Genomic DNA, 10,714 nt, shown 5'->3' with positions numbered 1-10,714 from the left:
CAGCCAGGCACAGGGGGTGTGGGGCACAGGGCATGAAGGACAAAGGACACGGGGGACATGGGAAGGAGTATGGAGGGGACGTAGTGAGGCATGGGGTGCTGTACCGGGGCGCACAGGACATGGGGACACGGGAGGTGGAGGGAGGTGGGACAGCAGACAGAGGGAGATGGATGGTGTGCACAGGGCACGGCCTGGGCTCCTGGGGGACACGGGGCGCAGCGTGGGGAGGCAGAGGGAGGCAGGGGGTCCTGTACCGGGCTACAGGGGGCATGGGGTGCTGTGCTGGGGCACAGGGAGGTGTGGGACACGGTAACACTGGGCATGTCCTGGGGGCACCGGGGGGCTGGGGAAAAGGCGGGAGGTGGAGCAGGGCACGGGGCCCGTGGGCGGGTGCGGGTCCCGGTCCCGGTGAGTCACGGCGCTCCCGCCCGCCGCCCCTCGGGCCGCCCCATAAAGCGCCGCTGCTCCGAGCGCCGCTGTCCCATGGCTGCGCCGTGCCCCGCCCGTACGGCTGCTGCGGGACCGGGCGGGGGGGTCGGGGCACCCCGGGGGGTCGCCAGCCGGGACTTGGGGGGCCCCGGGAGGGGGATCCAGCCCGATGCCTAGGACTTAGGGGGGCCCGTTGCGGGTCTGGAGGGGGCCGTTGAGGGGTCCATGGCCACCTCGGGGGGTGCTGGGGGGACGGGAGTATCCCAGGCTTGGGAGGTGCTGGGGTGGGATACCGTGACCAGTTCCAGGGAAGCTGAGGGGGATGCTGCGGGGGTGATGCTGGGGGGAGCTATCCCAGGCTTGGGGGGAGCATCCCGGCATGCCCAGCACTGAGCCCCACCTCTGCCCACAGGGACACCCCCCCGCCCTGCCCAGCTCCTCCTGCCCCTGCTCTGCTGGGCCCTGGCCTCCTGCTGCACAGGTAAGTGGGGGCTGCTGAGGGGGCTGGGGCAGGGGGCAGAGCCAGCTCTGGGCTCTGTGCCACCCCAAGAGGCCTGTGCCCCTGTCTCCTCTGTAGGACCATGCCTTCCTGCCCACTTCAGAGATGTGGGGTCTTGAGGGGCAGCTCTTGTCCCCCCACCTCACCCCACTCTGCTCCCTCAGGTGCTGTGGCCCTGCAGCCCCCCAGAATCACTGTCCTGCGGATGCCAGCAGAGCCCCCCCACCCAGGTGAGTGACCCTGGGGCCATGGCAAGGGTGGCCTGAGGATGGGGGGTGCTGCAGTGGGACCCCCACCCTGGGGGAGGCACGGGGGTCAGCTCCTGCACCGGCCCCAGCAGACATGCGAGGTGCGTCCTCCACCTGCAGCTGAGATTTCGGGGTGCTGGTGAGGTGGAGGACATTCCCCTTTGGGGGAAGGAGGGGGTGGGCCATGCCTGTGGTCAGAGGCAGCCTGGCCCAGGGGGCACTGGGGGCCCTCGCAGCCCCTCTGACTCCATGTACCTCTCCGGCTCCAGGCGAGAACGTGACTATTTCATGTGAGGCAGCGAGTGGCCTCCCCGAGCTCACGCTGCTCTACTGGCTGGGGAACAGCTCCTTCGTGGAGAAACTGCACCCGGATGGGGCCGTGCGTGAAGGGATGGTGCTGTGAGTACATGACCAGTGGGTCCTGAGGGTCAGCAGGGCTGCCTGGGACTGCTCTGGGACTGGCAGGGAGGAGCAGCCTCAGCCAGGACAGGGACTCAGGGTCCCCCAGCCTTGAGGGGGTGTCACAGAGCCAGGGATTGGCACTGATGTGCCCACCCTGGGTCTGCAGGGAGGAGCCACAGGGTTCAGGGGTGGTCCTGCACCGTGACCTGCACTTCATCTCCTTCAGCGTGTGGCACCTGCACACCAACTTCACCTGCGTGGTGCTCAGCCCCCTCGGCGTTGATACCAGGGAGGTGCAGTGGCTGCCCCCGGCACCAGCACCAGCCCCTACCAAGAGTGGGGGACTGGGCTGGGAACAGGGAGCAACTCCTGATGGGTGAGCACCCCATGGTGTGGGTCCCTGCTCTGATAGCCTTGCGCTGCTGCGTGGGGATGTGACACCTCCATGGAGGCCTGTCTCCGTGCCCTGCTACAGGATCTGCATGGCCCCACGTGCACCGGCTTCTCTATGCGCGGGGCTCCTGCTGCCCTTCACGGAGCTAGGAGTGCTGCCCAGGACAGCCCAGGGACCTGCCCATAGCTGGCTGTGGGACCCCGAGGTTTATTAAAGCACATCAAGGCTGCCCGGTGTCACCTGTGTCCTGGGGATGGGGCTGCTCCTGGGTGCAGAGGGCACCCGTGGGGTGAGGAGGAGGGGATGGCTTGAGTGCCCACAGAGGGCAGGATCCATCCCTGACGCCCTTGCTGCCTGGTGAGGGGTTGGAGAGCCACAGACGGCCCTGGTCCTGCCCTAGGGATGCCCAGCCCCATGGTTGTGCCCTCTGCTGAAGGGAGTGGGGAGCCCTGGGGCACAGAGCCCTCATATCCCTCCTCTGTACCCAGGAGGCTTGGGGCTCTCCCCTGGCATGGCATTGCTGAGCCCCATGTGCTGCTCCATGGGGCAGCCTCCCACCCATCTTGTCCTGGCAGGGCTCTTCTCATGGGCACTGGGGCTGGCGTGGCCAGTGCCAGCCCCCATTGTGCTCCCTTGGGTGCTGGTGGGGGCAACGACCACCCTGAGCTGCAGGCAGCTGTGGGACAAGTCAGGGGAACAGACCCCGGGAGGAGACATCCCCTGCTGGACGCATCGAGCAGGACCTGGGGTGTGTGCATCTCTCTGTAGGGATGCTCTGGGTGTGGGAGGGCTGGAAATGTGGAGGAGCTGGAGAAGACCCCGTCTGCAGCCCCCATGAGCTGCCCCCAGGAAACCCCCAGGGACACCATGGTCCCACAGCAAGTCTTTATTCCTCTGGGAGTCAGGGAATGGCAAGCAGCTAAGCAGCCAGCCAGGCAGAGGCACCTCCAAAAGCAGCTCTGTTGCATCCCCCCAGTTCCCATCAGTGCTGGCCCCCATCCCTGGGGCAGCCCCTTGCAGACCCCACACTCAGCTGCATCCAAAAGCCCCAGCTGCAGCTCTGCAAAAGGCCTCATCAAGGCTTGACTGGTGTCCCGGGGCTGCCAGCACATCCCAATGCTGGTGACACCATGGCAGGGCCGAGCTGGGCACAGGTGGCCTTGCAGGACCCTGCAGTGGGACCATCTCCATGCCCCCGGCCCCTCCTGGTGTCCCATCCCATCCTGCCATCTCAGTGAAGCTGGTGGCTCCCATTCCTGACCCCTTTCCCTCGCCATGGTGTGGTGGCAGCGGTGGCCTGGCAGCTCAGAGGCCACCAGCGACTGCCAGGACTGTGGCTGCCAGGAGGAGCTCCCAGAGGTGTCGGGGGTCCCCGGGGATGCTGCAGCCTGAGGGTGCCAGAGAGGGGGAGTCAGGGGCAGCCGAGGAGAGGCAGGGGGCCCAGCAGGGTGCCACCCTCCCCGGCTGCAGTGGGGGCTGTTGGCTCACCTGCGCTGAAGATGCACGGCTGGCTCTTGCATCTCTTCTCTGTCAAAGAAACCAACTCTGTCTGCATGGCTGCTGCAGGCTCCACATTGCACCACTCCCCACCCTGACCCTGCCATGCTGTGCCATGCCATGTGTGCCATGCTGTCCTTCACCCTGCCATGCTGTGCCATGCCATGTGTGCCATGCTGTCCTTCACCATGCCATGCTGTGCTGTGCCATGCTTTGCTGCTGAGGGTCCCTGCTGTGAAATCTGGGGGAGAGTATATGGGAGATGTGCAAGGGCGCACACCCGAAGGCCAGCTCCCCATGTTGCCCTCCCCATGATCAAGAGCCCCCTTTCCCCTTAAAGCTGGTGGGAAGGGGCCACCCCCTGCCCCCTGCACCCCAGTGGCAGGGAGGGACCATCACACAGGGACATCACCTTTCACCAACTCGCAGTTGTAGGTGCTCAGTGCACCCTGGGAGCGGAGCTGGATGAGGGCTCTGTCCCCATCATGGGTGATGTCGATGACCTGGAAGGTCTCGAAGGGTGGGATGAGGACCTCTTCCTCCTCAGGGAAGAAGGAGAAGTCCCTGATGGGGACACCGTAGCAGGTCTCCACTGAAAAGAAGGTGTCCCGGCCAAAGGGCAGGGTGCTCTCATTCTGGAGGGAGGTGGAGGTGAAGTGGCCGAAGCGGATGGATTGGTGGCGCTGGGCAGTGAAGCGTATGCCATGGATGCCCCGGTAAACGTGGTGGCAGTGATGGGGCTGGGCATCCCGCAGAGTGCACAGGGCCTCGCTCAGGAGGAAGTGCAGCACCTTGAACTGGAAGGCACCCAGGTATTCCCTGCGGGAGTGCCCAGCCTTGCGAACAGCTGTGTTGAACGCCTGGTGCAGGGGACCCTGTTCCGTATATGCCAGTAGGGCAATCGCCTGCGCTGGTGTCAGTGCTCGTGTCTGAGGAGCACGTCCCCGCCGGCTCCGCCATTCAGCAGTGGCAACGGTCCAGGCCTTGGCGTAGATGCTGTTGTTGGCAAACTCAGTGCGGTTGAGCTCCTGCAGCTCCTCCTCCATCATGTGGCTGCAGCCCTGGTACCGGTCATCAAAGGAGGTGGGGGCCATGTCCAGCGCCACCTCCTTGACAGGGTTGAGGTCTTGCTGGTGCAAGGGGCTGCCAGCAGCCAGTTTCCCAGCCAGCAGCACCAAGCCCAGCACCAGATGCTCCATGGTGGGCAGAGCCGCCCTGAGAGAAGCCCCTAGATGTCACAGTGTCACGGGCAGGGAAGCAGCCAGTTCCTCCGCAAGCAGCTGGGGAGGTGGGGGAGTGAGAGCAGGATCAGCTTGGGGAGGGTGGCAGGACATGGGAGGGGGCTGCTGAGAGAAGCAAGGCAGGCTGGTGGAAAGCACCCCCTGTTGCATCCCCAGCCAGGGGCACCCCACGTGGCACACGTCTCAGCCCCGGCTGAGACCCCAGTCCTGTTCCTTGCATTCAACCCTGCCAACGGGTGGGCGGCCCCAGCACCTGGAAGCATGGCCCCGCAGCCCGCAGTGTCGCTCACCAGGAGCAAACCCCTCAGGAGCCCCAGCGAGAAGCATTACCTGCTCCCTGTGGTGGACGTGGGGTCGGGGTGCTGTTCCTCGGCTCCTGCAGCACCCAGCCCCTCGGAGCCCACCCGCTGCTGGCCGGAGAGGCGAGAGGCAGCTGATCTTTCTTTATATAGCAGCCCTGGCTGGGATCCCTTGGGCCCAGACCTGGCCCCCACCTCCGTTCTTCCTGTTATTTTTACCGTCCCTGTGTTGAGTACCCACAGCAGCTGCTGCCCCTTCCTGCCTTGCAGCGTGGCTACAGGGGACAGTCAGGAAATCCCCACAGGAAAAGTTGCCTTTGCTTTAACTTGGTGCAAGTGCCATCCCCTCGGGGGCTTTGCCTTTTCCTGCAGGAGCTAACACGGATCCAGCCCCACCAACCTGGGACACCATTCTTGCACTGACCCCCCTTCATCATGTGGCTGAGGATGGGGCAGGTTGTGGCTCAGATGGCATGGAGGTATCAGTGGCACTGGTGGGGGCATCCATGGTGGGTCAGCCCCTGTCCACAACCCATGGACTTTGGAGGGGGTTAGAAGGCAGAAATCACAGAATCATATAATTGTTCGGGTTGGAAAAGACCTTTAAGATAATCATGTCCATCCGTTAACCCAGCACTGCCAGTGCTACCACTGAACCATGTCCCCAAGCGCCACATCTTCGTGTATTTTGAACCCCCCCACGGACGGTGCCTGCACCCCGTCCCCGGGCAGCCTGTGCCAGCGCTTGGCCACCCTGTCGGGGAAGACATTTCTCCCAGTGCCCACCCTGAACCTGCCCTGGTGCGGCTGGAGGCCGTTCCCTCCTGTCCTGCCGCTGGTTCCTTGGGAGCAGAGACCGACCCCCCTCGCTGCAGCCTCCTGCCAGGCAGCTGTAGGGAGCCAGAAGGGCCCCCCTGAGCCCCCTGTTCTCCGGGCTGAGCCCCCCCAGCTCCCCCAGCCCCTTCCCCAGCCCCTGCCCGGCTCTGGACACGCTCCAGCCCCTCCGGGTCTGTCTGGGGGTGAGGGGCCCAACGCTGAGCCCAGGGCTCGAGGGGCGGCCGCACCAGGGCCCAGCACAGGGGGACGGGCACTGCCTGGCCCTGCTGGCCACGCTGCTGCTGACACCGGCCAGGGCGCTGCTGGCCGCCGTGGCCACCTGGGCACACGGGGGGCTCATGCCCAGCCGGCTGCCGACCAGCCCCCCCAGGCCCTTCCCCGCCGGGCAGTTCCCAGCCCCCTGCCCCCAGCCCGCAGCGCTGTGGGGGGCTGGTGTGACCCACGGGCAGGGCCCGGCACTTGGCCCCGTTGGGCCTCATACAACTGGCCTCGGCCCCTCGGCCCGGCCTGCCCAGACCCCCTGCAGAGCCCCCTGCCCCCCAGCAGGTCACACTGCCCCCAGCTCGGTGTCATCTGCAAAGTGACCGAGGGAACACTTGATCCCCTTGGCCAGATCGTTGATATTAAACAGAACCGGCCCCAGCAGGAAGCCCTGGGGAGCAGCCGGTGTGCCCGGCCGCCAGCGGGATGTGACTCCATTCCCCACCACGCTTTGGGCTCAGCCAGCCAGCCAGCTTTTAACCCAGAGTAGAGTACGCCTGTCCAAGCCATGAGCTTTGGCCCTTCTGATTTCCCACCTGCATAATTTCACGGCATCTTTGTGGTCCTCCTGAGTGTCCTGCCCTTCTTCCCAAGGTCAGAAACTCTCCTCTGTTTTCCCTGACTTTCAGCCAAAGCTCTCTGTACAGCCAGGCCAGTCCTCTTCTCCGCCAGCTTGTCTTTTGGCCCATGGGGATGGCCTGTTCCTGCGGAGCAGGAGCCCAATGGAGGTGACGAGGAGATGCCCCACGGGGCCACACAGAAGCAGCTCCACGGGCCTGGCCAGCACCATCCCCGTGGAGCCAGGCACAAGCAGCCTGGCAGAGCCCACATCACCGGGCACCCGTGGGCCGGGCACGTGGCCAGGCAGCCCCAGGGCACGGCTGGGCAGGACGGTGCCTGGGGGGGAGCTGTGGCACCTGCTGGGCTTTTGTGCCGTAGCGAGTTCGGTGACCGGTGCGCAGCGCCAATTCACACACCGAGTCGAGGTATTTCTATCCCTGCGTTCCAGTTTGTGCAAAGCAGGGCACTGGGTGGTAACCCACAAACGCCTAGCTCCCCGGCTGTCGGAACTTTATGCTGTTGATACAGTTTGGCAAACCAAGACATCAGCCTTCACTGGTGACAAGTTACATATTTCTCTCAGTATTTATGACTCGTTTTCCTATTTGCTAACCAAGTCTCTCAGTTTTTATGTTAACTAGTCCGCATGCTCAGCCTCTGCTTCTCTTTGGGCCAGGGGCGTCTCTTGAGTCAGTGGTCAATGAGTTGGTGGTTGCCATCTCCCGGGGTCGCAATTACCTTTCCCCTAGTTAGTGCTTAGTTTTGCTGAGCTCATTTCTTGTGGTAAGCTTCCAGCCAGCTCATTCATTGCATGGTGCTACTTTCTTCTTTAAGTTCATTCTTTAAACAAACGACTTGCTGGTGCTTTACAAAGCGCTTACCAGGGCGTACCAAAATGCCTGTAACCGAACCTAACTGTTCAGGTACCAACCATGTACTTGATTTTATTCAGCGCTCGATATCCCGGACACGTCGTGGGGCTGGGAGCTGCTCTCACCTCCTCACCCAGCTGCTGGGGGTCCTGCAGGGCTGAGGGAAGAAGTCAAAGCACCGGAGGAGCGTGGCGAGAGCCCGGGCGGAGGAGCAGAGCAGCGAGCAACCCCGGCACTGAGCACCCCACAAACGGGTGACACCCCACAGCAGCCCTGATGTGGGGCTTTGAGCTGCTGGCCACCGTAAGGGATGTGGCCCAACTGACTGTGCTGTGAGCCAGGGCCACGCTGCGAGAGAAGGTTCCAGAGGCAGCAACAGGCAGTCACGGGGAGGTGGGGTCTGGTGTCCCTTCCCTTGACTGACGGGTGTCTCCAGCACGCCTGGAGCTGGGGAGAGAGGCGGTTCCGGAAGCCCAGGGGGGGGGCCAGTAAGTAGGAGCAGGTACAAGCCTCTGAAGTGCTCTCTGCACCGAATACCCCCATTGGCAGGTCTGACGCTGGGTGCAGGACTGGTGATCTCCCTCCCTCCCTCTCTCTCTCTTTTATTTCTCTTAAAGTTGTTAAGTAAGATGAGGCCTATGTCAATTTCTCATGAAGCCACATAGCTTAGGGGGGTATAATTGTGAAAGGGTCAGCGTTCACTGAACGTTTGTTCCATTAAAATGCATGTTCACGTACGGACCTTGAGTGTTATTTTGCCTTAATCCACACTGAAGGGATTTGCGAAGCTCAGTCACTCTCCCCTTCCCGTAGGTGGGATGTGACATATAAACTGGCGTCATGGACAGGATCCCCTCAGTGTTGGAAGGTCCTAAGTGACGGTGATGCTCCACCCGGCGAGGGTGGGCAGGGAGAGCAGGGAAGCGACCTCTCCGCGTAAGCCGGGAGAGGTTTGAGCACTGGCAAGCCATGGCTGCCTGGGAAATGCCGGTGCTTGACTGCTCCCCTGTTACTGAAAAGTTGAAGGACTGTAAGGCGTGCCTTTCCTCACCAGGGATGGCACGGGGCCATGTTAGCTGGCACGATTCAAAAGCTGTAGCAGATAGGATGACACCACTTAGGAAGGAACGAGAAGCGTGACCAGGAAAAGCCACGGTGCGTGCTGTGTTGGGAGCCGCACGAGTGGCGGCCCAGAAGGAGAGGCGCCTGATTAAACAAACTCATGATGAAATGGTTAAACCCTTGCAAGAACAAATCAAAACCCTGCAGAGCCAGCTAAGTGCTGAACGTAACAGCACTCAGCGACTCCACACGCTCTCTCAGATGCATTGGACGGAGAACAAACTTCACGGTCCGAACGAGAGGAAGGGGGACAAGAATCTCCTGATCAGACAGATCTTAATTCTGTTCTGGATAGTCTGCTGGGATTTACAAGACTGGCACGGCTGGCCGAGAAACAGGGCCCAAGACCTTTGTACTTGTCTAAGGAGTTGGAAATGGACCGAGAAATATTTTACCCCAAGAATGAGGAAGTTGTAATGAGGCCGGTGATTAAGCTGAGACCACCGACAGCAGCCAAGGTGGGGAAGCCCCACACGTTACTATCCGGACGGTGCCGCACTCGGCAGCCAAAGTGTCGAAGTTCCAGGAAAAATACACCAGGTTAGCTCAAGAAACTGAGACAGAGTATGTCTGGAGAGTATCACTGACAGGAGGCTATCGAGTCCTGCTGTTGGAAGACGAGGCCCAAGGGTACTGGGGGCCAGGGGTTTCCTAACTGCTGATGACCCAAGAGAGCCGTGGTCGCTAACTCTACAAGCTGCCTATTGAGCAGGGGACCCGGACCCCTTGGAAAGGGGGGATCCAGTATGTATCGAGACCCCATGGTGAACCCATACACCATGAATATAACGTCCCGTTATGCCCGAGTTGGCATATTCAAATTCGTAACAAAAGAGGTACGTCCACCATAATCGCTCTTTCATAATCGAGCACTTTCATAGCGTCGTCCCTTAAACGTTAAACGAACGTGGTCCTTAAACATTCCAGATAATAGAGTTGAAACGTGGGTAATAAATCCCCTACCCCATGAGAATACTCCCCTAAGGAATTGTTCATGAAAAATGAGTTGCAAATCGTTACTGTGGCACCCAATAGAAACCTGGTGTGCCCCAGAGCTGCGAACATTTATTCGGCATATGTGTAGTTGTCGGGGTTTTCCGGCACCAGGGTTACACCTGGAGATCCCACGTGTGATGGAAAAACTACCCATCGAGAAACTGCCTAGATTAAAATTAAAAAAAGCTGCCTAAATTAAACTATAATTGCAAGCCTTTGGGAAGACCCAGTGACAATCACAAGTCCTTGGTGCTCTGCTGCTGTACATTTGAGCTCCCAGCACTCTCAGGGACTGCCCCTCTTCAATGTAACCGAGGGAAGAGCTGGCAAGAACTGATGGGAACAGCCCCATGGTATCTCCTCTGGGAGATTACAGCTGCTGCGAGGCTGAACTACTGAAATGAAACGTGGAGATCTTCCCCATTGGAGGGGAACAGAATGCATCATCACTTAAAGGGCTCAGTTCTTCTCACACCGCTGCGTGGTCCAGCTAGCTGAACTGCTGCAGCCCACAGGGGGAACTGGGAAGAACAGATCCCTGCCGTTTTCGCCCAGCAACTATCCTGGCTCTTACTGACTCCAGGCCCTGCTGCACTCCCAAAGACAGAATCAGATGCTTACAAAACCAGAGCTCCCAGGGAATCTGAACTAACCTTGGAGGAGACAAGACTGTAAAACTGGGGCCAGCAGACTACTGCACAGGAAGGGTAAGGCAGCCCGCCATCTGCTCCTTTGGCCCTTTTCCAAAGCCATCCATTAAGCCCTTCTGCTGGGCTTCTGAGAATTAAGGAGTCTCTTACTGGAGTGACAAGCTGCAGGGCAACAGTCCTGCTCCCTTCCCTTGTTCAAAAACCAAGCAGAAGAAAGGCAAGGAGCGCATCTTTTCCCTTCTGCTCTCTCAGCTATTGAAAGTTACCGGCTTATAACACTGCAAGCTTTTCTGGAGGACACACCTCAGAAGGGACAAAGAGACACAGGTCCCTGCCTTTGTAATGCCAGGAAGTGACAATGTTTATACTAAGTCAAGGACTTTTCAGTTTCTCAGCGAGAGAGCTG

General features: G+C 60.8%; 3 protein-coding genes across 3 annotated transcripts; 1 reads left to right on the top strand and 2 right to left on the bottom strand.

The window, feature by feature from the left end:
• The first annotated feature begins 844 nt into the window (after positions 1-844).
• Positions 845-2,200, top strand: LOC121083684 (interleukin 18 binding protein). The gene is made up of 4 exons (XM_040584311.1): positions 845-910; positions 1,093-1,158; positions 1,446-1,575; positions 1,745-2,200. Exons 2-4 carry the CDS (start codon positions 1,134-1,136, stop codon positions 1,956-1,958), a joined length of 369 nt encoding a protein of 122 aa, XP_040440245.1. The 5' UTR covers positions 845-910; positions 1,093-1,133; the 3' UTR covers positions 1,959-2,200.
• Positions 2,201-2,208: 8 nt separating this feature from the next.
• Positions 2,209-5,925, bottom strand: LOC121083682. The gene is made up of 3 exons (XM_040584308.1): positions 5,041-5,925; positions 3,461-3,499; positions 2,209-3,360 (listed from the first exon to the last, which is right to left on the bottom strand). Exon 3 carries the CDS (start codon positions 3,247-3,249, stop codon positions 2,209-2,211), a length of 1,041 nt encoding a protein of 346 aa, XP_040440242.1. The 5' UTR covers positions 3,250-3,360; positions 3,461-3,499; positions 5,041-5,925.
• Positions 3,641-5,047, bottom strand: ART1 (ADP-ribosyltransferase 1). Its single transcript, XM_040584309.1, has one exon. It carries the CDS (start codon positions 4,666-4,668, stop codon positions 3,865-3,867), a length of 804 nt encoding a protein of 267 aa, XP_040440243.1. The 5' UTR covers positions 4,669-5,047; the 3' UTR covers positions 3,641-3,864.
• Positions 5,926-10,714: the final 4,789 nt, after the last annotated feature.

This window comes from Falco naumanni, chromosome 2 (genome assembly GCF_017639655.2).
Source record: "Falco naumanni isolate bFalNau1 chromosome 2, bFalNau1.pat, whole genome shotgun sequence".
Taxonomy (NCBI): Eukaryota; Metazoa; Chordata; class Aves; order Falconiformes; family Falconidae; genus Falco; species Falco naumanni.
This window is presented reverse-complemented; position numbering and strand designations above follow the sequence as displayed.